Source organism: Triticum dicoccoides, chromosome 3A, assembly GCF_002162155.2.
Source record: "Triticum dicoccoides isolate Atlit2015 ecotype Zavitan chromosome 3A, WEW_v2.0, whole genome shotgun sequence".
Lineage (NCBI taxonomy): Eukaryota > Viridiplantae > Streptophyta > Magnoliopsida > Poales > Poaceae > Triticum > Triticum dicoccoides.
The window spans coordinates 751,634,581-751,660,052 of NC_041384.1; the positions used below are offsets into that span (position 1 = coordinate 751,634,581).

Sequence of the window (25,472 nt, forward strand, 5' to 3'; positions counted from 1 at the left end):
ACAAATAATTTAGAAAATCATTTGGTTTGACTCAAATATATTCCAAAATAATATTTAAAAATACTTAACAGGTAAAAATAATCTCATATTCATATTCTACATATTTTTCTAATGAAATTTCATATATAACATGTTCAAATCGGAGTTACGGTTTAAAAGATATGGATGATTTTAAAAAGCATTTGTTTGATTTAAATATGATCCGCGGATGAATTACCTAAAACATCAGGGAGGGTTTCGAAAAATGTAAAAAAACGTTTCGGGTGTGACTTAAATCCAGACGGCGGGTTGATTTCAAGAAAAGACAGGGACTTTTGTGTCTGCGGATGAATTACCTACTCAATTGCGCTCATATATTACCTTTTCTGATTATTATGAACCAAAAATGCATAGGGTTATCCACGGATAAATATCGAGGACCGGTTGATAGCCCAGTTGCACTTCAGAGCGCAGGTGTCTGTGTCTGCGGTGGTCAGACTAACTATATGTCATCATCTATTTTGTGTACAGTTTTCTCATATGCTTCCTTTTAGACTGATAAAATATAATTTGTCATCTCTGAATGTTCTCCTTTTTTGTTCTGGCCCGTGTTCTGGTTTTAGGTGGACCATATTGAATAATCAGTTGTATTGAATCAGTTGTATTGAGCCAGATCTGTCAGGCCAGTGACTGTATCTCTGAAGATTTCCCCTATTTCTGCGTGCCGGAAGCAATCTCAACCATCGATCTGCCATCCAGTGGCTCTCCAGTGAAGATAACGGTTCGCCACTGGCTTGTCATCAGAGTCGTGGATCCTTCATCCAACGGCTATCATCGCTCCGAGTGACGCTGTTCATCGCCCGGCACGCCATGTGCTCTGTTTTCACTTTCTGTTCTGCTTTTCTCTCTGTAATGGCTATAGAGCCACCCCTCGCTTTCAGTTTTGGACACGCTGTTATTGTAATCGGGTATAAACCCTAGCCGCCGGTGGCGTGCTTGCTACTTTCCTCTTTCTGCAATATAAACCCTAGCTGAAATTTCCCCAAATTCATCTCTGAATTTGTGTGAGAAAGAGTCTAGTTCGCTCAAAACCCTTGTCCGGTTCCTGACAATTGGTATCAGAGGCCCAATCGGTTCTCGGAGGCGTTGGATCTGGCGTGTAGAGGTTGGCACATCGGCCCTAAAATCCCTCTGCAAGTTCCTGATCAGGCGGCGGTGTAGGAGGCGGCCGGAGTGGCAAAATTCGGAGGCAGTCTGAAGTCAGTTCTGGTTGCTGGAGAGCAATTCTCCTGCGGTAAAATCCCAGCAGCTGAAGTCGGGCGGTGCTTCTTGGTGGGGGCGCAGGAGTCGGAGTTGGAGGCGGTAGAACATAAGCTCGTTGGCTAAATCCCTCCCTTCCCACCCCTTTCTGGAATTAAGGAGGAAACCATGTCCCTGCCGGACGAGTCTTGTGACACAGGTGTCCTGCAGCTCCAGTCACTGGAACTGGATATCAAGACCCTACAGCGCTACCGGGAGGAGGACAAGAAAGAATTCCAGGACTTCCAGTCCATGGTCAACAAGAACTTTGTCACAATGCAGCAGAATTTCGACAAGATCCAAGACAACTTTAAGCGCTTGTTACTTCTTCCTGAACCAGCCGCGATCCCTGATGAGCAGTCAGCACAAGGGAGCGTACAGCCCAAGCATCCACAGGTCCATTCTCCAATCATTGCACCGGGCAGGCCCAAACAACTGATTGCGAATACACCACCCTCAGTAGCTATGGTGGAAAAGGAGGCGCCCTCCATAGGGACAACAACATTGAGAGATAATACAGGAAAAGAGCTCAATTTGGATGGTACACCGAAAGTGCCATATCGTCACCCCAATTTTGCCAACACCGGAGCTGTAGCACCTCAAGTCCCACCTCCCCAGCATCAACCAGTTCAGGTGGACGATCATGCACAAGAGGAGTGGCCAGATGGAGGAGACAGAAATAAAAGACCTCACTCCCCATTCGAGGAAAGAAGGAATGTGCTCAAAGTAAAACCAGCCAAACTGAACATTTCTGAATTCAGTGGTACTGACCCAGAGTCATGGATTCAGAACTTAGAACAGTACTTTGCTGCTGCAAGGACTCCATTAGAGCACATAACCGAATTAGCAGTCTCTTATTTGCAAGGTCCGGCTATACAATGGTGGAGAGGAACGGGATTTCCCCCCCACAATGTGCCATGGCATAGATTCTGCTCTTATCTTGCAGATAGGTTTTCTATAGACTCTGTTTGTGACATTGTCAATTCTTTTCATGCTATTTCCCAAACCTCAACTGTAGCTGTGTATGTGGAGTAGTTTGAATAGCTGGTGAATTGCATGAGAAGAGAAAACCCTGCTATACCCAATGACTATTGTGTAACCAGTTTCCTTTCTGGGCTGCAACCTTACATCAGAAGCCATGTGGAGTGTTTTAAACCAACAGATATGCAGACAGCAGTGTGGTATGCTAGGAGAATGGAAAAGGCTGGGGCTCCTGCTCAACCCAAGTCTTATATCCCTCAACCAAAAAGACAAGTGGTATTTGGCCAAGCAAAACCACCCCTTGCCGCTCCAATACAAAACAGAAACACAATCATACAACAAGCAAAGAAAAACCAAGTCTGCTACAAATGCAGAGAACCTTGGGTGCCTGGCCACAGACAAGTGTGTAGAATGAGCCAAAAAGCACAAGTACAAGCATTGCAAGCACAGGAAGAAGAAAATGCAGAAATCATCTATGTCACAGATTTTGAAGATCCTGAGCTAGACCAAGTTGCACCACCTCCTGCTAATTCTGTGCTCCAAGTCTCTATGCATGCTGCTATGGGCATTGGTGCAGTTAAGAACACTTTTATCTTAACTGTTCAGATGGGCAAAACAATGGCTACTGCACTTGTGGACAGTGGTAGCACCTCCACATTTGTGTCTCCTGACATAGCTGCAAAACTACCTATTGCACCTACTCCAAACCCAAAGATCAAAGTGCTAGTAGCTAGTGGAGGAGTTCTGTGGAGTGAGTTCACTTCTCACAACCGCCCCTATGAAATACAAGGCATACCGCTACAGGACACCTTCAGAGTCTTAAAACTGAAGGGATATGATATCATCTTGGGAGTGGATTGGTTAAGAAAATACAGCCCTATGCTGATGGACTTCATTAAGATGGAAATGAGAATTAATGCAACACCAACTACTCAAGCCACTTTTGTGGATGAAACTGTGCCATTATCTTCCCCTGTGGAAATCACAGATGATGCAGAAAAATTGATGGATCAAGCTGTCTGTGGATTTTTCCTCTTGTCTACCTGTCACACTGTAACAAATGCTGCTAATCACCCCATCCCTATGGAGCTCCAAGAACTTATTCAGCAGTATGACAAATTATTCAGTGCACCTACTGGATTGCCTCCAAGCAGAGCTTGTGACCACAGAATTCCACTAGTAGAAGGAGCAAAAGTTGTGAATCAGAGACCTTACAGAGTACCTCACCACCAGAAAGGAGCTCTAGAGAAAATCATTGCTGAGCTCCTCAAAGCTGGGCTGATTAGGCCTAGCACTAGCCCCTTCTCTTCTCCTGTACTCCTGGTCAAAAAGAAGGATGGAACTTGGAGACTCTGTATTGATTACAGAAAACTGAATGCTATCACCATCAAAAACAAATATCCCATTCCCATAATAGAAGATCTTCTGGACCAGTTAAAAGGAGCAACAATTTTCTCTAAGATAGATCTCAGAAGTGGATACCATCAGATAAGAATGGCTGAGGAAGACATCCACAAAACAGCTTTCTCTACATTGCAAGGGCACTTTGAATTCCTAGTAATGTCTTTTGGGATAACAAATGGACCCCCTTCCTTCCAGGCTCTCATGAACTTTTTGTTTGGCCCTTTTGAATTTGTAGTAATGTTCTTTGATGACATTCTAGTGTTCAGTTTGACCATGGAAGAGCACAAAGTACACCTGAAGAAAGTATTCCAAGTGTTGCAAGAAAATCACTCATATGCCAAACTGGACAAATGTTCTTTTGGACAGTCTGAGATAGAATATCTGGGTCATGTTATTAACAAGGAAGGTGTGGCAATAGACCCCACAAAAATTGCTGCTATAAAGGAGTGGCCAGCTCCCACAAAAGTCACTGAACTCAGAAGTTTTTTGGGCCTGAATGGTTATTATAGGCGATTTATTCAGGGATATGGCATAATTTGCAGGCCCCTTTTTGACTGTCTGAAGAAAGGATCCTTTTCCTGGCAGCAAGAGCAACAAGCAGCATTTTCAGCTATTAAAGAAAAGCTAACACAAGCTCCTATTCTGGCATTGCCAGATTTCTCCAAACCATTTATCCTAGAGGCTGATGCAAGTGGATATGGTCTGGGAGCTGTACTAATGCAAGAGGGAAGACCCCTGGCTTATTTCAGTAAATTCATAGGACCCAAAGCAGCAACTTGGTCCACCTATGACAAAGAAGCTCTAGCAATTATTGAGGCTGTAAAAAATGGAAACATTACTTCCTAGCAACTTCTCTGATTATCAGAACTGACCAGGAGAGCCTGAAATACATTCAAGAGCAAAAGCTAACTCAGGGAATACAACATAAGCTTTTGCTAAAGTTGTTGGGTTACAATTTTACAATGGAGTACAAAAAGGGCAAAGAAAATAGAGTTGCTGATGCCCTGTCAAGAGTGAAGCACATGATCTCCCTCCTCTCCACTAGTTTTACTACTCCAAAATGGATATCTGAAGTCCTCAAAAGCTATGTTGCAGATCAAAAGGTCAAAGATCTCATAGCTGAGTGTGCCACCAGCAAAGATAACTCCACTGGTTACACCTACAAGAATGGTATCTTGAGATACAAAAACAAAATTGTCATTGGAACTGCAACTTCCCTGAGACAGGACATACTAAAAACATTCCATGACTCTGAATTAGGAGGCCACTCAGGAGAAAGAGCAACATATCACAGAGTACACTTGGTATTCCACTGGCATGGACTCAAACAAGATGTTATTAACTTCATCAAACAGTGCCCTGTGTGCCAACTAAACAAAGCTGAGCACACTCCTTACCCTGGCCTGCTTGAGCCCCTGCCAGTCCCTGATTTTGCTTGGGCCCACATTAGTATGGACTTTGTGGAAGGATTACCAACTTCTGAGAACAAGGACCTTATTCTGGTTGTTGTTGACAGGTTCACAAAATACTCTCACTTCATTGCTATGAAACACCCCATAACTGTCCAATCTGTAGCCAGAGCTTTTTCTGATACAGTGTTCAAACTACATGGAATGCCATTGGTCATAGTCACTGACAGGGACAAGATTTTCACCAGCAAATTGTGGCACCAATTGTTCAAATCCCTCAACATCAAACTGCACATGAGCACTAGCTACCATCCACAAACTGATGGCCAAACAAAAAGGGTGAACCAATGTTTGGAAAACTACTTGAGATGCATGTGTTTCCAACAGCCAAGAAAGTGGCATGGCTGGCTAGCCCTAGCTGAGTGGTGGTACAATACAAGTTTCCATACTTCACTGCAAATGACCCCCTTTCAAGCCTTGTATGGATTTCCTCCACCCATGGTAGCTGAATCTGCACTACCTGACTCCATTTCTGAGGACAGTGAAGATTTACTGCAGAACAAGGAACTGGCACTGGAAGTGATCAAGCAAAATTTGTCCAAGGCACAACAAAGAATGAAGCATTATGCTGACAAAAACAGACATGAAAGGTCCTTTGAGGAGGGGGATATGGTTTACTTGAAACTGCAACCATATAGACACACATCATTGAGTCTGCATCGACACCTCAAATTGCACTCCAAGTTCTATGGTCCATTCAGAATTTTGCAACGAGTGGGCAGAGCTGCTTACCAACTCCTTCTACCTGAAGGCTGTCTCCTGCACAATACCTTCCATGTCAGCCAGCTCAAAAGGCACATTGGCCCAAAAGTGGTTCCTTCCGAGAACTTGCCCTTGGTGGATGCTGATGGAGTGATAAAAATGGAACCGGAAGCAATACTGGACAGAAAGCTAATTCCCAGGCCTCAAGGCAATATCAACATTCCAGTCGTCCGATGGTTGATCAAGTGGGTCAACATGCCTAAAGAAGCAACCACTTGGGAGGACTCGGCCTTCATACAGAAGGTTTTTCCTTCCTTCCAAGCTTGAGGACAAGCTTTGTCTCAACAGGGGGGAATTGTCAGGCCAGTGACTGTATCTCTGAAGATTTCCCCTGTTTCTGCGTGCCGGAAGCAATATCAACCATCGATCTGCCATCCAGTGGCTCTCCAGTGAAGATAACGGTTCGCAACTGGCTTGTCATCAGAGTCGTGGATCCTTCATCCAACGGCTATCATCGCCCCGAGTGACGCTGTTCATCGCCCGACACGCCATGTGCTCTGTTTTCACTTTCTGTTCTGCTTGTCTCTCTGTAATGGCTATAAAGCCACCCCTCGCTCTCAGTTTTGGACATGCTGTTATTGTAATCGGGTATAAACCCTAGCCGCCGGTGGCGTGCTTGCTACTTTCCTCTTTCTGCAATATAAACCCTAGCTGAAATTTTCCCCAAATTCATCTCTGAATTCGTGTAAGAAAGAGTCTAGTTCGCTCAAAACCCTTGTCCGGTTCCTGACAAGATCCTGTTGTATGCATATAAGGAGGTTCTCCAAATAGACTCAAGACCTGAAAAACAGTCATACCATGGATCTGAACCTTTTTTGTATTGTTGTAAGTGTACTTCTCATCCAATAATCTGAACTATCAAGGATCATGCCATAACTTGAGTCTAGCCTTTTTAGCTATTTACTACTTAGAGTACACAGCTAGCAAAGAAAAATATTCTAACAGAACCAATGGATAAAGTTAACTAGTGTGTTATTACCGAAAAAGGCTTTCGCCCCGCTTTATATTATAAAGCAAATGCCCAAGCCAAACATCCAACAAGGTTCAGACACACACACACACACAAGGTCCAGACAGACATGTAGTCAAAGGGTTAATGCTGAGGGCACAGCTCAACAAGCCTTGAAGAAACAGAAAAGAACACACAGCTAGTGTGTTATTTCAAGTTTGTTTTTGGGGGCATGCTTGGTTGAGAGCCAAAATTTGGTATGCCAACATTTGGCAAGCCCAAAATTTGGTAAGTTAGGGGAGGTTGGCAAGCTGAGTTGGTACTTGATAGCCATTTCTTTGGTTTGCCTGCAGAAATCCATCGGTAAGTAGCATGCATTCCTACAGCAACTACCGGGGCATCATCAATATAAGAAATAAAGATGCCTCAGCTATTAACGTGCCATGTCAGAAGGCTCAGTTAGCTGTCCCTGTTATTATACCTCAACAAAGAAACAATGCCCTGTGCTGAGGTACTGCCAGCTGCAGTGACTAGTTTATTTCTAATTTGGCTCTGCTAATTGTCTAGAAAGAATACCGAGTGCTGAGCTGTTGCAAGATTCGACAGTTGACTTGTCAATATTTCGAGGAGTGCAGATCAAACTTTACTCCTTGGAAGAAGTACAACCGCTAATTTATATTGTGGTAATCGTTGGAAGCAACCAAACGCATGTACTTGTCCCCCATGAAGTCAATACTTGCACTGGCTTTCTTTGGTCAGAAGCAAGTATCTGCAAGCTTGGCTTGCTCACACCACCATTCTCTTCCCCACCCTGGACTGCAATTGTATTTCCCTGTGCTCTGCGTGTGTCGCGAGCTCTGAGCACTCCAATGGCAGAGCTGGTGGCCACCATGGTAGTTGGGCCACTGCTGTCTATTGTGAAGGAGAAGGCGTCCAGCTACCTGCTGGACCAGTACAAGGTGATGGAGGGTATGGAGCAGCAGCACAGGATCCTCAAACGCAAGCTGCTGGCCATCCTGGACGTCGTCGCCGATGCTGAGCAGGCGGCGTCCCACAGAGAAGGGGCCAAGGCTTGGCTTGAGGAGGTCAAGAGGGTGGCTTATGAGGCGAACGAGATCTTCGACGAGTTCAAGTATGAGGCGCTCCGCCGCGAAGCCAAGAAGAATGGGCACTACAGCAAGCTCGGCTTCGAGGTAGTAAAACTGTTCCCCACCCACAACCGTTTTGCATTCCGTGACAAAATGGGGAAGAAGCTCTGCAGCATTGTGCAGGCCATTGAGGTTCTTGTGGCTGAGATGAATGCCTTTGGGTTTAAATATCAGCAGCAAGTACCAGCATCCATGCAGTTGAGGCAGACAGATCCTGTTATCTTCGATCCAAAGAAAATCATCAGCAGATCAAGAGACCAAGATACTTCAAATATTGTTGATATACTACTTGGTCAAGTCAGCAATGAAAGTCTCATGGTTGTTCCCATTGTTGGAATAGGGGGGCTAGGCAAGACCACCTTAGCGCATCTCATTTACAATGAACCTGAAATTCAGAAGCATTTCGAGTTGCTGATCTGGGTTTGTGTCTCTGACAACTTCGATGTTGATTCTCTGGCTAAAAAAATTGCTGAAGCAGCAAGTCCCAACAAAGGCCAAGTGCAAGATGTACTAAGTGGACGCAGATTCCTCCTTGTATTAGATGACGTGTGGAACCGAGAGAGTGATAAGTGGGAAAAGCTCAAGGCCCGTCTAACACATGGTGCCAAGGGTAGTGTGGTTCTGACAACTACTCGTGATGAAGGAGTTGCAAAAATAATGGGTACAGTTAAAGCCTATAATCTCGCACCTTTGGAGGATAATTTCATACAGGAAATTATCGAGACGAGAGCATTCAGATTGCAGAAAGAAGAAGAAAGGCCTGTCGTGCTAGTTAATATGGTTGGTGAAATTGTCAAGAGATGCTGTGGCTCTCCTTTGGCGGCAACAGCACTGGGCTCTGTGCTCCATACAAAGAGCAGCGAGGAAGAATGGAAAGCTATATCAAGCAGAAGCAATGTTTGCACTGAGGAATCTGGAATTTTACCAATACTCAAGCTCAGCTACAATGACTTGTCGTCGCAGATGAAGCAGTGCTTTGCTTTTTGTGCTATGTTTCCCAAAGATTACAAGATTGATGTGGACAAGCTGATCCAACTGTGGATCGCACATGGGTTTATTCAGCACCAAAATGAAGTTAGTCCTGAAACCATTGGCAAGCGGATTTTCAGTGAGCTAGCCTCAAGGTCATTCTTTGTGGATGTGAAGCAAGTCCAAGTTTCATTCCACGAAACTATGCACATCGGGGATAGTTATTCCCAACATACATGTAAAATTCACGATCTTATGCATGATGTTGCACTGTCGACAATGGAAAAAGAATGTGCTCATGCACCCGAGGAACCAAGTCAGATTGAGTGGCTTTCAGATACAGCTCGCCACTTACTTTTGTCTTGTGAAGAACCAGAAACTATTTTGAATGATTCTATGGCGAAAAGATCTCCAGCTATGCAGACACTTCTGTGTGATTGTTATATGGAAGATCCATTGCAGCATTTATCAAAATACAGCTCTTTGAAGGCATTACGGCTCTGTACATGGAACAGATCATTTCCCTTGAAATCAAAGCATCTGCATCACCTGAGGTACCTTGATCTCTCAAGAAGTGGTATCGCATCACTTCCTGAAGATATAAGCATTCTATACAACCTGCAAACATTGAACATATCTTTCTGCCGCGAGCTTCGTTGGCTTCCAAAACAAATGAAGTATATGACTGCCCTCCGTCACCTCTACACTCATGGTTGTCCAGAGATGAGGAACATGCCTAGTGACCTCCGAAAACTCATTTCCCTACGGACATTTACATGTTTTGTAGCAGGTCCAATTGGCTCTGAGTGCAGCAGTGTTGGAGAGTTGCAACAGTTAAACCTCGGTGGTCAGCTGGACCTACATCAGCTAGAGAATGTGACCGAAGAAGATGCAAAAGCGGCAAATCTCGGAAAGAAGAAGGAACTCCGAGAACTCACATTAAAATGGACTGTTGGTTGCATCAATGATGCAAGAGTGCTCGAGGGTCTCAAACCTCATGATGGTCTGCAAGCTGTAAGGATAGAATCCTACGGAGGCACCACCTTTCCGACATGGATGGCTTTGTGGCGAAACATGGTTGAGATCCATCTTTCTCATTGTAAAAAACTGCAACGGTTATTCAGTTGTGATAGACCCTTCACTTTTCCAAATCTGAAGGAGTTTACACTAAAATCTCTGGAATGTCTGGAGAGCTGGTGGGACATAAGTAACGAGGAACAAGGAGAAGAGATGACATTTCCTCAGCTTGAGAAGTTATCTATTGCTGGCTGTGGAAAGCTGACAGCGTTACCAGAAGCAACACTGCTTGCAGAATCTTATGGTGCAATGGCACGGTCAGCATTTCCAGCATTGAAAGTGCTCTACTTGGATGACTTGGAAAGCTTTCGAAGATGGGAGGCAATCGAAGGAAGTCAAAGAGGACACATTGTATTTCCTAGGCTTGAGGAACTTACAATCCAGAACTGCCCTCTGCTGACCGCATTACCGGAAGCACCGTTTGGTGGGGATTATGGTATGGCACCCTCAGCATTTCCTGCATTGAAGGTTCTCATATTGAGAGATTTAATGAGCTTTGAGAGATGGGGAGCAGTCAATGGATCTCAAGAAGATGAGATAATGTTTCCTCAGCTTGAGAAGTTGTCTGTTATAGGCTGTGAAAAGATGACAGAATTATCAGAACAAGAAAATGTTTGTCCAAAGCTGTCAACAAAAGCTAAATCACCAAAGCTCAGTGTATTCGAGATGCTGGGAAGTGAGGAAGAAATGTTCCTGTGGGTAGCGACACATATGACTTCACTGACCAATCTGACACTGCGAAGGCATGATGATGACTCGGAAACAACCTCTGTGGCAGCTGATCATAGTCTGACACAAGTGGTGGGCGTCATGGAAAAATGGAATCGTCGTGATTTCCCTCTGGCAAATATGGAGTTAATTGGCTTTAGGTCGGGTGTAACTGAGCTATGTGCATGTTTTGTGCAGATTCAGCGCTTATGCATTAAAGATTCTGCTGCGCTTGTGCACTGGCCAGAGAAAGAGTTCCGAAGCTTGTTATCTTTGAGGAGTCTAAAGATTATATCCTGTGAACAACTGGTTGGATATGCACAAGCTCCTGTAGCTGAGCCACCAACAGCATCAGAATCCTCGGGTGAGCTCCTGCCACGTCTCGAGTATCTCAATATATATGGTTGTAAAAGCATGGTAGAGGTCTTCGAAGTCCCTGCATCCCTGAGGAAAATGAGAATTACTGGTTGCAGCAAGCTCAAGTCTATATCCAGCAGTAGGCTGCAGCAGGGAGAGTCGGCATCGTCGATTATTCAAGGGTCATCAGCCATGGCCATGGAAGAGCATATTCTCTTTCCATGTTTAGAAGAAATAGACATACGGGAGTGTGACAGCTTAACAGGGGTCCTCAATCTTCCGCCGTCCCTCAAGGAAATAATATTTAATGGGTGCGGTGAGTTGAGATCAGTAGAATTTCAATCAGGAGAGATGCCATTGTTGGAGGTCCTTCACATTGCACGATGCAAAACCCTGTCATCCCTACCAGACGGGCCGCAAGCATACTCATCCCTCCAATATCTTACCGTTAAAAACTGCCCTGGCATAAAGAGTCTCCCTGCATGCCTGCAGCAACGGCTAAGCTGCCTTGTGTCAAAATTTCTAGATGCCCGTCATCAAGGTACGCACGCGCCAGTTTGCTTCTCTATTGATTTGTGATATCTCAGCAACAAATTCAGACATCCTTCCACATATACTACTACTCGAGCTGGATCTGTTTGCTCTAGCTAGTTACTACTACATAATTAAGGGGTCCTGATTCATGCACACTTACACTAACTACTACACTAGAGTAGAGAGCATATTTAATCAAGTTCTTAGATAACTGTAATAGCACACACCAAAGATAATGATAACCGCATGACTAGTACTACAACCCAAAACTGGAGTAAATATCAATTGTATGTAAATTATTCGTCTCTTCAGTGCACGTTTTTTCAGTGTAAACTTTGATGCTGCATTAATATACAGTACTTACCAATTTTCCGTGACATCATTTGTGAAACAGAGCCTAGCCTTCTGAAGCCCAAGACATGGAGAAATGGCTTCCGCTGAGAGAAGTGTGCTGTTGATATGGACAACATCACCCTGGGAATCTACCAAGGAGCAGCAGGAGGTTCAATTCGATTATATGGACGGGTCGTATTCTGAGATTTCTTCTGTTGTTGATTGTGTGTGGCTCCTTTGTAGAGCTGTTTCCGCACATCCAGGGTACCTGGAGTAGGAATCATGTTTCTATGAAGTATGTATATTGCCGCGCTTTCAGTTAGCTACATTCATTGACATGCCAAGAACAGTCTGGTTGTAAGTTGTAGCTCAGATATGTAGATGTCTCATGTGGACAGACTAGCTGTTTCCTCTTCTGCTGTAATGAAGCTGGAGTCTTATATTGTTCTCTTTATGCTATCCCCCCAGGTCTTGATGTTGATCTGTGCTTTAGCTCGAGCTTCCGCAAGTTAATTAGTTTGGGTCTGCCCTTCCTTATTTGGTTTGAGCAGTTTATGTATTTGACACAGTAAGTTTTGAACCCTGGTTTCTTTAATAGAAATCGGAAAAGGTGGCCTCTCTTTTATGAAAATAAAATAGAATAATAAATGCCTCTTCTGTAGCTATATATTAGTATACAAAACGATCTTATATTATGGGACGGAGGGAGTATATACTATCTCCTTTGGCATATATAGGTTTGAGAGTAAATATGCAGCTAATCCTGCAACTGGGGTGTTCGGCAAACGTTGCAAGTACAACCACTGCAACTTTGCAAGCGAAGTAATCCAACACTGATTTGAGGCCTGTTGAAGCTAAAACTGACATGGCTTCGGCACCCCAAGGATCTCAATGTAAATTTTCTAGTGTGTTTCGAAAAACATATTTATAGTAATATCTAGTATTCCCTCCGTTTCAGTTTACAAGTCCTGCACGTATATTTAGGTTGTCAATTTTATCACTTTAATATAAACTATATAACACAGAAATTATACAGTTTGAAAATAGAACATTTATATTGGTATATTTTTTGTAATATATGACTTGTATTAGGTTGGTCAAATTGACGACCTAGGGGTACGCGCACGCCCTGTAAACTGAAAGAGAGGGAGTACAAAAAACATAAATAGCCATGAAAACATAAACAGACAGGGCCTAGGCACCCCAAGTATTTCAATGTGATTTTTCTATCGTGTTCTGAAGAACTTATTTATACTAACATGTAGTACAGAAAACATAAATTGCCATGAAAAGCATAAACAGACAGGCCCCGGCACCCCAAGGATTTGCCATCCACACATCAACATAAATTGCCATGAAAAATGTTTGATTTCTCATGCCTAAAAATTTGACGTTAGAGTTTTAGCATTTCCTCATTTATGCCGTTGGGCCCTTTTCGCTAAAAAAAAGCTAGTACAGAAAAAAAAATAGCCTTGGGACTGATCGTAGTTGGGCTTGCGCCGCGTCATGGCCGGCCCGGCCCGGCCCATATTTACCAAGGGTGGACTTCTCTCATCCGCACTCAAATCCGCCGATTGTCTCAAAAAAAAAAACTCAAATCCGCCGTACTCGAAACAAGCGGCCCGTATCCAGCCACGCATGTCCGCCGCCGGCGACGGGGAAGATGGCGCCGCCGCCGCCGCCGCCGACACGGTGGTCCTGGAGATCACCGACGCGGCAGCATCCCCATCCTCCGCGCCCCCACCTCCCCCCATCCCCGTCTCCGCCCTCGCCGGCCCCCTCCCGTCCCCGACAGTCCTCGCGGTCCGCGCCGACCGGAGCAGGCTCATCGAGAGCTCCTCCTACTTCCGCGCCCTCCTCGGCGGCAGCTTCAGGTCAGCGAACACCCAGCTCCCGAGCTAATGATTCATCTCCCGAGCAAGCGACTAAGCGAGTCAGCTCGATTTCTCTGAATGGTGGCTGCAGCGAATCGGGCAGCGGCTACGTGCGGATCAGCTGCGACCTCGGTGCCGCCGTGCAGGTACTCCGGTACCTCTTCGAGCCTCCCGGGAGCTTCGCGATCTCGCATCACAACTTCCTGCCGCTGCTGGAGGTACCCTGATCATCTTCTGCGTGGAGGCCGTCTAATCCTAGTGAAAGTGAAATCAGCAACTCCCTTGTTCTTGTCAGTAGCTTATCCTAGTGAAATCAGCATGTTCGGAGTTCTTCTTTTGAGCCTTGAATGCAGCTTTCATGTACTAATGCTACCAATTAGCTTGAGTGCTGGTCATTTGGATGGTGCATTTTGCTTACTTTCGGCTTCAGTTATGTTTGCGTATGGTCCTGCTGTGGTGCTTAGCTTCTGATGTGGGAGTGTGATGTTGTTTTGTCCGCTCAGGGTGCTCTGTTTCTCGCTGTCGAGAGCCTTCTAGTGGACTGTGAAAGGTGGTTCAGAACCGTGAGATCTCGAAATCCCTCCATGGTGGTACCGTTGGATTTCATAATCGAGGCCTGGTTCTTCGCTCAAAAGCATGGTGAGTGTAATGTTTTCGTAATAGTTTTCTTGCAAAAAATTTTTTTGCTCATATGATTTTCTACTTTTTATGTGGTTGTAGGGGTTACTTTTGTTGAAGACGTATGCCCAGGATATCTAGCTCAGAATTTTGTAGGTACAACTATACTCTGTTTCAGTGTTGTGTGCCTTTCTGTTCATACATTACCGCTTCCGCTAGCAGTTTATGATTACTGAACCGTTGTGGATTTCAGTGTTGATGACTCATTATCTCTAATTGACTTCTAAAAAAAGGATGGTCCCACTTTTTAATTGAAGTCATTAGGGAGGAAATGCATATATCTGTCTATATGCAGTTCCATCTACTTCTAGGCAGGGGGCAGCTTGGCAAAGGGTTGCTTTAGGTCACACTTGATGGCGGTCTTTCTTAATTGTAGCATTGCGTCTGCGCTTATGATTCTACATGATTTTGGACAGAGACGAAACATCCTTTGCACCATGCATAGTTAAATAAGCTATTCCCTTTTCTTTTCGAAAAACAGCTACTCGCTCTTAACATCGGGCATTTGTTCTACTTTGTTGCTTTTTTTAATGGTAAACATATGACCTACCATGTCTTTGCTTTATCCGACGCTGTTTTTGAGAAGACATCCCAGTTTGTCAGAAATTATGTTGTTTAATTAATGTGAGGCCGACTTACCTATTGACTAGAAGTGAGGATTACTAGTTGATTGGAAGTGCATATGAGAATTCTTTGTAAAAACAGGCCCATTATGTTCTTCAACAGTTATCGCTCTGGCATGAGATGTTGCTCACTTGTAATTACTGTTGTACGAATGTCATGCAGGTACAAGTTATCTCCAGTAGGTCATTTGTTCATATACCTTATGATCTGCTGTGCTCCACCATTGAATCCCCACACCTGACTGTGGATAGGTCTGTTTTTATGTATTTTCAATGTTTTTTCTGTGGCCAGATTGCTATGCTTTCCTCTCTGTGCTGAAAAATGGATTTCCTGACCATTTCCAGTGAAAAGCAATTGTGTGAAGCAATTTTATCTTGGATTTCCGCAAGTAGGCAATCCTGTGAACAATCAGTCTCCAACTCAGCAGATAACCAACTCTCCCTTCTTAGCAAGGTGCACCTTTCTGCAACATGAGTATTACCTGACTTGTGGCATCAAAGCTTGCTGCCACATTGGCATATTTATTGACTATGCACACACATTTGTAGTACAATTTGGTTGCAGATGTCTGGCCATGTTCATTAACGTATATAATTTTCTTTTGCAGGTTAGGGTATGCCTTTTACCTTTAGGATTTGCAGCAGGTATGCCTCCTTGGTTTGGAGCACTTGTTTTATGCAATTTCATATTTTATCTTTCTCTATATTGCAATCCCCACACCTCTCTTTCATGCATTATGTTCTGACTCTTCAACCCCACTTTAGGTACAAAGAGAAACTGCTTTGAATTTGGGAACAATGCTGTATGTATGATTCTTAATCTGCTTAAGGACAGTTTGCAAACTCTACTGTATACAGTTACCGATGACAACTTGGATAGTTACCGTATTCGATTAACAGAATACTCCAAGGTTTTCCTCATACCCACTTCTGTGCACTATTGTTGCCGTATTAAATTTGAAACATCTAGAAATTGTGGTCTTTTAAAATGACTATTTTCCTCTTCTTGCTTCGCAAAATTATAATACTACGTTCCCAACTGAGTAACCATATCCAAACTGGGTACAACCTCTTCATAAATTTTCATCTTCGAACGACTGTTGTATATGTTCTATCCATTATATGGCACTTTTGAAAAGCTTTAGGTTGAATATAAATCTTCTTAGAAGCTTCATGTGATTCGATATGGCAGTTGGAATAATCTTGTGCTGCATTCTGAATTTTACTTTGGTTCTCCCTTTTCCGGATATTATACACTACTTTTGAAGATGAGGACTTTGTTTTGCAGAAAATAGTACTTTCGGGATGTCCCCAGTTAACTACGCAATTCCTATACATATCGGCGCTCCCCACTGATCTAGATGCTGTATTTAAGAGAACTATAGTGAGCGATGTTAACGATGGATGTTTGAACCATTACAATGGGCTGGTGAAGAAGGCTAAAACCTTGTCATTTAGAAATGTACGCATTGTGGATCTCTCCAAATGTCCAAATGTACATTTTGGTGCAGCAATTTTATGGATGAAGTGGGCATTTCCAGAATTGAGGACATTCATAGCTTCCTATTGTTTACTCTTTCAGTTTGAAGATTTGCAGTATTTGTTACTGAGATGTCCATGGATTAATGAAATCAATTTGAGTATTGATACAAGCGTTATACTATCCAAGTACTCGATTATATCTTCTAGATCTGAAGTACGGCGTGACGTGAATCGAAATCTATCTAGCTATTACATGCAAAGTGGATTATATGGGACCTCAGTAAACCCAGTTTTCTCAAATATATCAAAATTGATACTGGAAGGCCGAAATGATATTACTGGTATGGGAAATTTTCTGTGATTTAAAAGTATGCATATTTTATTTGCGACCTTGTAACTGGGTTTCTTTTTATTTTGTGTCTGTCTTTGTGTACAGATATGAACTTGCTGGAGATATCCATGCTGAAAAGTTCCCTATGTTATATAAACATTAAACATTGCACCCTGTTGACAGACGATGGTATATCTACACTACTGTTGAATTGTAGAAAAATGCACTCGATGATTCTTTCTTATACATCGTTTGGAAATCATTCAATTCAAACCCTATGCTCATTGGATCCTTCAGATGGCTTTTCTTACCATAAGGATGAACATGCTCATGTTATGGCATTTAGGTTGCAAGAATTGCATCTGGAAGGCTGTGAAGGTAATTAAATATTTAAATATCATACCTTTTGTTCCTTATCCAAGGTTCTGTTGCAACTGAGCCATAACTTGGCATGATTAATCTGGGTAATGTGAGTTCTTCTATTTATAGGTATTAGTTGTGCTGCTATGTCCCAGCTAGTGAGTAATATGAATATTGTGAAGTCCTTATGCTTAAGGGAGACATCACTTGCAGATGGTGCTCTCTGCAACTTCGTTGGCTCTTCACTTGAGTATCTTGATATTTCGGAGACTGTGGTATGATTTTTTTAAATTATATTTTATGTTCAATGTACTTGCCATGCTATATATGTTAGACTCTTCTCCTGATTTTTTTTAAAGAATGTCATTTTCCTAATAAATATTGTAATGTTCTTATGAACGAAACACTGTTTAGTTGATTGAACAAATATTGAGCTTGGAACTATAGACCAACAATATTACAGATTTTCCAAATATTTTTTATCAAGAACACATAACAAACTGTAGACCCTTTGAACATAGGATTTTGATGATAAACTTTTGTGCTTTTATATTTGAATGGCAGGACTATATAAAGTGTGTTGCTCTGATGGCTGCAAAGGGCAAACTTTGAAAGTGCAGTGCTAGTTCACTGTTAATCAGTTCTTTTATTGTTATGGCATGGCAGAACCATCACTGTGCACACTAATATGATAATATCTGGTTCTTATGTTTTTTTCCTGGGACAAAACTTACAGGTTTCTATGGTCTCATTGGCACCAGTTATACGAAGAAACTCTAATTTGAGCTGCTTGAAAACAGCTGGATGCCGTAACCTACTGTTTGAACAGGGTGAGGTACAATCCACGAGCGGTAACAAGTATGGCAGGTTTCTTCAGGAGATAACCAGTACGTGCTATTTAGAGGATGTAGAAATGGGCTGGGCATTTTGCCCTGTTCGAGTTGATGACCTCATTCCTTCTTTTAGTAAAGTAAGGCGGATGACAGTTGGCCTTGGCACAACATTACCAGAGAATATCCTGCATGCTCTTCCTGAGATCTGCCCGTTTCTCGAGTCTTTGGTTCTTAGGTTTCAGGTGTGCCCTCCTCTGTACTATTAAATAATATAACTACTTGTTCCTTTCACTGTATAATGATTGTATGATCTGCATCCAGGTAATCTCTGACAGAGTTGTAAGAAATCTATTGGAATCGTCAACAAATCTTCAGGTGCTATGCCTGCACTATTGCCTCGGCAGTTTGACTTCATTTAGCTTTCAAACAATGGCACCAGCATTAAGAATATTACGGCTCCAGTGGGTTACTCCATGGATCACAAATGATGATCTGACAATTCTTACACAGAATTGCAATTTACTTGAACTTTTGCTGTCTGGTTGCAAACTCCTTGACTCCAGTAAGTTTACTTCAAGTTCATTATATGAATCCATTTGTTATTTCGATGATTCGAGTTTTTCCTGACCCACAGACTCTCAAGAGATAATCTCTTCTGGGTGGCCAAACTTGGCATGTTTACAACTTGAGGTGGGCATGAACTAACTGTGGATATTACATGGCACATGTGCGTAAAATTATATCCAAGGGTTCGAATCTGGAACCTTTAGGGTACCCTCTGACCCTACTTAGCTCAACCAATTGAACTGAAGTTTCAAAAACGAAGTGAATTCTGAAAATATAGTTCATTTGGTTGAACTAAAGAGGGTCGGAGGGTACACTCAAGGTTCCAAATTTACATGCCTACTTATATCTGTATGGGGGTACTTTATATCTATAGTTTTTATTTGGACACCGAAACTGTGGATTTCTCTGCTAAATCCTGTCTCTTACGGACCTCATGTTTGTTGATATATGCAGGAATGTGGTCAGATAACACTTGATGGGGTTGATTCTATTTTAGATTGTAAAGCTTTGGAAGAAGTCTTGCTTAGGCACACCGTGAGTATGAAAAACTCTATACCTAAGTTCAATCGAGCCATTACAACTAATAATCCAGCGGAAGAAACAAGAATTTTACCCTCAAAGATTCGAATATCCTCCTAACCAGCTTAAAGTAGTTCAAAGTGTAAAGAGTTCTTTTTTCTTCTGAATCTTGAAAATGAAAACTGCAGGGTAGAGGTATTGGAAGAACCATTATAACAGATGCTATCAGAGAGGTAGGTACCTACGTCCATCTGCCTTCTCCAATCTATTTTAAGCCTTTGCACCACTGCAACCCATCACTAATTTGCTCCCCATCACAGCTGCCGCTCCTAAGGAAGCTGGCGCTGGATCTCTGCGACGCGTCCGAGGGAGGCTACGACACCCCGAACGTGAGAACTACTACACCCCAAAAGATTCCCCCAAAGCAAGCTACTCGGATAGATTCAGAGAGGAGAGGATCTATGCGCTGACATGTTTTGCCGCTGTTTTCAAAGGTTCCGGAGGGGAAGATGATGAGGAGCGTGAGAATGAGCAGGTGCAAGAAGTCGGCGGCAGCGGCGAGGTCGTGCTTCGTAGAGGCGTCCTCCTCGAGTTCGAACCCGAAGCCGGTGCAGCACAGGGAGACCATCGTGCTGGAGTGGAGCAGCCGGCAGCTGACGACCGCCGTAGTGGAAGAAAGACTCTAGTCATGTAACGGAACTTCTTTCTTTTGAGAGAAAGACTGTAGAACAGTTTATCTTTGCTTGCATAATTTTTCTGGGGAATTGTCCAAGTAGAAAGGTGTTCTACAATTTATATAGGGAGAAAAGGAATCGTCCAATTATTTGGCGGAGAAACCGGGTAAATGGAACAAAAGTGTTTTGTGACGTGAAGGTTTTTAATAATATGAATGGCACGGTTTTTTAGAGATATGTTAGCTAAGCTTTACCTGGAACGTATCATGTACTGTAGATGGCAACCATGCATTTTTTTATGTTATGGATAAAAGAATGAAACATGTCAACAAATGTACTATGCTGGTGAAATATAGTAAGATATATACAGATGGGATTTGAAATATATCACAAGGAGCTGGTTTGCCCGAGTGGTTAAGGGGGAAGACTTAAGATCTTCTGCAGTCAAGCTGCGCGTGGGTTCGAACCCCACAGCCAGCACTCCGCCGAATTTTCTTTTTAATCTTTCTGTTTCTCTATTTTTTTTTATTAAATGACTATTGTCAATTTATTTCTCTTTTTTTTAGAAGACCACTATCAATAATTTATCTTCTTTTCTATGATTGAAGAGGAACACCTCAAGAAAGAAAAAAAATACTCGATGGAGAGGATCACAAACACTCGTCTCAACCCACCACACAAAAATGATGTGTGGCACTCCGCCCTGATGTTTTTCGATGGTAATTTCAGTCACGCAGGGATAGCAAATTTCAGTCACACGCGACAAGTTTCTGTCAAAAATAAATTGAAGCATGAAAGTTGACATGCTTGCCAACTAAAGTTTCCATCCTTGCGTAACTAAACTAATCTTCTAAAAGGTTCGTAGATGACATGTGTTCGTAGCCGACATGTGACACTTAACAGGGTCCTAAATGTATATATTTTTAGAGATGGGGAAAACTGAGGACCCAACTAAAAGAAACTCCAAGGTGGTTCACAGAAACGGACTTCACCATATGCTTGGAGACATGTCCGGACATTTCTGCGAACGCGGATAGAGGCGGAGGCCGTCCAACCACAGTCCCCAAATGTCCGCCCCTGGTTCGGCCTCCTCCATTTGACTTGCATATGTAGATCAATACTAATTTAAGCATATCTTTAATAATCGCAAACATATGTAATCATAGCCAAAAGGCATCGGATGTTCAATAAGCTTTTACATCCAATCGATTTCAAAAGTTGTCAGTCTGGTTGTCCATGCCAAAGACCTCCTTCTTCGGACCCCAGCTCGGCTGTCCGTGGCAAATACCTCACTCTTTGGCTGGTCCGACACCCTCCACTTGCATGAAGCGCTTAAACAAGCCCACAAAGTAAGCTAGGACAATCTTCGCGCATCGAGATCTAAGTCCAACGTCTTCACGAACAACAAATTTGGAATCCTCTAAAGCGGCCTTGATCTCAAACTTCTTCTCTTGGAGCTTGAGTTTCTTGTCTTGCATCTCTATGAAGCTGCCAAATATCGTTGCCTTCTTTCTCTCCTTCACGTCATTGTGCGCGACTAGGGCCATCTCCAGGAATTTGGGGCCCCGGTGCGAAAAAAAAGGTTTCTCCTATGGCTGACTAATTCTTATGTCATCCAAGACGATAATACTCTATGATCTGCGCTTGCATGCACTGCTGAGCAACCAATCACATGAATCATATCGAGTACTTACGGCTACACATTTGTGTGATACGAACAACAAATATAAAACAAGGCCCCAAATTTAAAAAACCATACTTCCTTTATTTTATTTTATTGGGAGCATTAACTTTTATTCCCTCAAAAAAGGTGCATTAACTTTTTATTAATTTCAAAATAGTAAGTGTATATTTTTGTTGGGTAAAATAGCAAGTGCATTTTTTTGCATTTGGTTTTTTTATTCCCTATTTTTCTTCCAACGGGCTCTCACCCCTTTCCATTAATTTCTCAATCAACGGAAATACATCAGTCAGTATCCAAGTTTTTGCCGACTAACCACAACCCACAAGGGGAACTAGACCGAACTGAGAAATGCAAAAGGAGACTGAAAGGGGAAGAGCGAGCTGGTGCACCAATAGGAAACCCACTGCATGATGATCCTAGAGCGGACCATCCGCCGTGGGGCGAAAACCTGATGGCACTCACAAGCAACTGCCCAACTGAAAACGAGTTCAACGATAAAACTACTGGCTAACAGGTTTTGCCGCGGCAAAATACTACCAAAAGACGCCATAACCAGCGGGCATCAGACCCCAGTGGTAAGCCAAATCAGAAAACACCAATGGAGCTCAGCTAGCCGATCTGGATCCCGTCGTTGTCGTGGAGACGGAGTCTGCCATGAGGAAAGGATCTATCCGCCAATGCAGCAGCCGCCTGAGCCAATCTCTTCACACCCGTCTGGAACTTCACCTTGTCATCTTCTTTAAGTAAACCTGCCCAATATAACATAAAAGAGCATGCAGTGAAAACAGCCTCCAACGGAGTGCGAGCAATATGTTTATCAAAAGTGACTTTATTTCGAAGGATCCAGATCCCCCAGCAAACAGCAGCGATAATCATCATATAAAACTTTTCCCCTCCTGGAAAAAACCTATACAGCCACGCCCAACTTTGCCACAGCGATCGGGGGCAGCAAGATGCTCCACCCGTCATTCCCAGTACGCCCCAAACTATGCGGGCAAGTGGGCAATTAAAGAACAGATGGTTCACTGTTTCAATATTTGTACAAAAAGAACAAGTAGGATCCCCAGGCCACTGCCTAGCCCGCATATTGTCTCTTGTAAGCACAGCATTTTGAAAAAATTGCCATAAGAAAATTTTAATTTTTAGTGGGATAGGGGCCTTCCACACCCACTTATAATTGGGGCCAGATAGGTTCTTTTCTAGCCATTCATAAACGGACTTAGTTGTAAATTTTCCTTTACTATTATATTTCCATGAGATAGTATCCGGAGGGCTAGTCAAAGCCAGCTGCCTGGCTTTCTCAACCATCCAAGCCCATTGGTCATTCAACTCTCCAAACAATCTGCGTCTAAAACCCAGATTATAGTCGTTTGCAACCCAGGAGGCAACAGTGCATTCTTGGTCATGGCAAATACTAAATAGATCTGGGAAGCGCTCACATAGAACTGTATCATCCACCCAAGGATCGTACCAGACTCTTGCTAGGTTACCACTATTTATATTAACTTTTCTTCCAGCCATGTATGTGTCTTTGACTTTCATGATAGCTTTCCAACACGGAGAATCCGAGAAACGGGTCCGTATATTAGCTACTGTTTTGTTTCTAAAGTATCTGGCCCTCACAATCCGCTGCCACAGGCCATCGCCTGTTTCAAGCTTCCACCACCATTTAACAAGTAGACTAATGTTCTGCTTATGAAGATCCTTGATCCCCAAACACCCAATCTTCTTAGAACGACATACTCTATCCCACTTCACCATATGGTATCCATGTTTCTTGTTCTTTTTCCTCCAGAAAAATCGTCTGCGATGTTTATTCATTTTTTCAAGAAAAGTTTTATTGAAAAGAAACATCGACATAAGATAAGATGGAATCCCATCCAGGCTGGACCCCAACAGAGTAAGTCTGGCTCCTAATGATGTTGCATAAGCAATCCAGGCATCCGGTTTTTTAATCATCTTACCTTCCAGGAAATCCAATTCTATGTTCTTAAGGGTAGAATATGTAACAGGGACACCCAAATATCTCATGGGCAGTGTGCCCACTTGACAATTAAACATGTCCGCATATACTAAGTCAGTCTCGTTATCCCCTCCGATAGTAAAAATCTCACTCTTGTCAAAATTGATTTTCAATCCTAACATGAGCTCAAATAGGTAAAGCAAAAGTTTGACATTGATAGCTTTATCAATGTCATGTTCAAAACATACCACCGTATCATCCGCATATTGGAGGATACCAACACCTCCGTCAATAAGGTCAGCCGCCAAACCCTTAATGAGGCCTTTTTTTTGTGCTGAAAGCACCATTTTAGTCAGACATTCAGCCGCCATATTGAATAGAAAGGGGGAATGAGGGTCACCCTGCCGTACCCCCTTAGCACTTTGTATATAAGGGCCGATCTCATCGTTAATCTTGACACTCACCGTGCCGTTCTTAAGGATTTGAGAGACCCACCCACACCACTTAGAGTTAAACCCACGCTTCTCATGGCAGTCAAGCAAAAAATCCCAATTAACTTTGTCATAGGCCTTTTCAAAATCAAGTTTAAGGATCACACCCACTTGCTTTTTGATATGAGTATAATGCAACACTTCTTGCAGGGAGAGAATACCATCAACAATGTGTCTCCCTTTAATAAAAGCATTTTGCTGGACACTAAACAGCTTATAGGCATATTTGCTCACTCTAATATCCATAGCTTTGGTGATGAGTTTATAGGGGCAACGAAGTAAGCAAATTGGCCTATATTGCTGGATTTTTGTAGCATCTGCCGATTTGGGTAAAAGAGTTATAATGCCGTAGTTTAGACGTTGCACGTCCAACTTGCCTTCATAAAACCACTCGAAAAGACGGAAAAGATCCTGGGCAACCACCTCCCAGCAATGTTGATAGAACTCAACAGGGATATCATCCGAACCAGGGGCACGGTTGGATCTCATATCAAAAAGGGCTTTTTTAATCTCCTCAAGAGAAAAAGGTCGAGTTAAGTCTTCATTATCAGCATATGTCATCCTCTCTTCCTGAGACCATAAGTCTGCATCGATATGGCAAAGGTTACCCGGAGCCGGCCCAAAAAGGGTTTTATAATACTCTGTGGCATGGGACAACAAGTTTTTGGTCCCTTCTATAGTCACAGATCCGTACTCAAGAGATTTCATGGAGTTTTTCCTGCGACGCCCATTAGCTACTTTATGAAAAAAGTCAGTGTTATTATCTCCTTTTCAACAACCATCTCTCGTTAGAGAATTGGTGCCAATGAAGCTCTTCTTCTACATACATCTCGTTGAGCTCTACTAGGATATCGAGCTTCCTAGTGTAAGCCTCCCCGCACAACCTAGTGGACTCTTCAATCGCCTCCAACTCTTGCAACTCAAGTTTGATAAGTCTCTTCTTGATCTTATTATGCCCAAACACATTGGACCCCCAACCTTTGAAGAATTTCTTGCACCTCTTCAGTTTAATGTTTAGGACATCAATGGGGTTAATAGTATACACTGGCCTAGCCCAAATATCAGCCACTAAGGGAAGAAACTCTGGATTATTAATCCAAGCATTATCAAATTTGAAGCACCTATTCCCTGGTGCTCTAGATGAGGCAACCCCACCATCCAATAGTAGGGGATTGTGGTCAGATAATTCCTTAACTAGCTTGCTCACCGAAGCGAGGGGAAATAAGTCTTCCCACTCCGGAGACATCAACACTCTATCCAATTTTTCAAGGGTTGGGTTTTCCTGCTTATTGGACCACGTATAGCACCCCCCCAGCCATGTGAATTTCTCTTAAACCAAGCAGGTGGATAACAGAGTTAAAAACATCTGAAAAATGAGATAGGGGTGTTTTTTTTTGTTTTTCTCACCACTGTGGCGAATAATA

The 25,472-nt window shown here is 43.0% G+C and overlaps 2 protein-coding genes and 1 non-coding gene across 11 annotated transcripts; all 3 read left to right on the plus strand.

The window, feature by feature from the left end:
• The first annotated feature begins 7,626 nt into the window (after positions 1-7,626).
• LOC119270688 (disease resistance protein RGA2-like) lies at positions 7,627-12,386 on the plus strand. The gene is made up of 2 exons (XM_037552729.1): positions 7,627-11,643; positions 12,031-12,386. The coding sequence occupies exons 1-2, from the start codon at positions 7,713-7,715 to the stop codon at positions 12,075-12,077; spliced, it is 3,978 nt and encodes a 1,325-aa protein (XP_037408626.1). The 5' UTR covers positions 7,627-7,712; the 3' UTR covers positions 12,078-12,386.
• A 1,181-nt stretch (positions 12,387-13,567) lies between these two features.
• On the plus strand, positions 13,568-20,147 carry LOC119270689 (BTB/POZ domain-containing protein FBL11-like). 9 transcript variants are annotated; one of them, XM_037552732.1, is made up of 19 exons: positions 13,568-13,843; positions 13,935-14,061; positions 14,347-14,482; positions 14,564-14,613; positions 15,308-15,396; positions 15,490-15,598; positions 15,753-15,789; positions 15,910-16,055; positions 16,433-16,967; positions 17,063-17,146; positions 17,255-17,335; positions 17,447-17,592; positions 18,054-18,392; positions 18,472-18,712; positions 18,785-18,840; positions 19,171-19,251; positions 19,425-19,469; positions 19,557-19,625; positions 19,731-20,147. In XM_037552732.1, exons 1-19 carry the CDS (start codon positions 13,608-13,610, stop codon positions 19,920-19,922), a joined length of 2,799 nt encoding a protein of 932 aa, XP_037408629.1. In that variant the 5' UTR covers positions 13,568-13,607; the 3' UTR covers positions 19,923-20,147. The 9 variants fall into 9 exon arrangements, 5 of the variants coding, with proteins under 5 accessions (XP_037408629.1, XP_037408631.1, XP_037408630.1 ...); XM_037552734.1 differs by having other exon boundaries at positions 17,531-17,592; XM_037552733.1 differs by having other exon boundaries at positions 16,433-16,606; positions 16,727-16,967; positions 17,063-17,335.
• A 159-nt stretch (positions 20,148-20,306) lies between these two features.
• Positions 20,307-20,390, plus strand: TRNAL-UAA. The gene has a single exon. It is a non-coding gene; the product is annotated as a tRNA-Leu (tRNA).
• Positions 20,391-25,472: the final 5,082 nt, after the last annotated feature.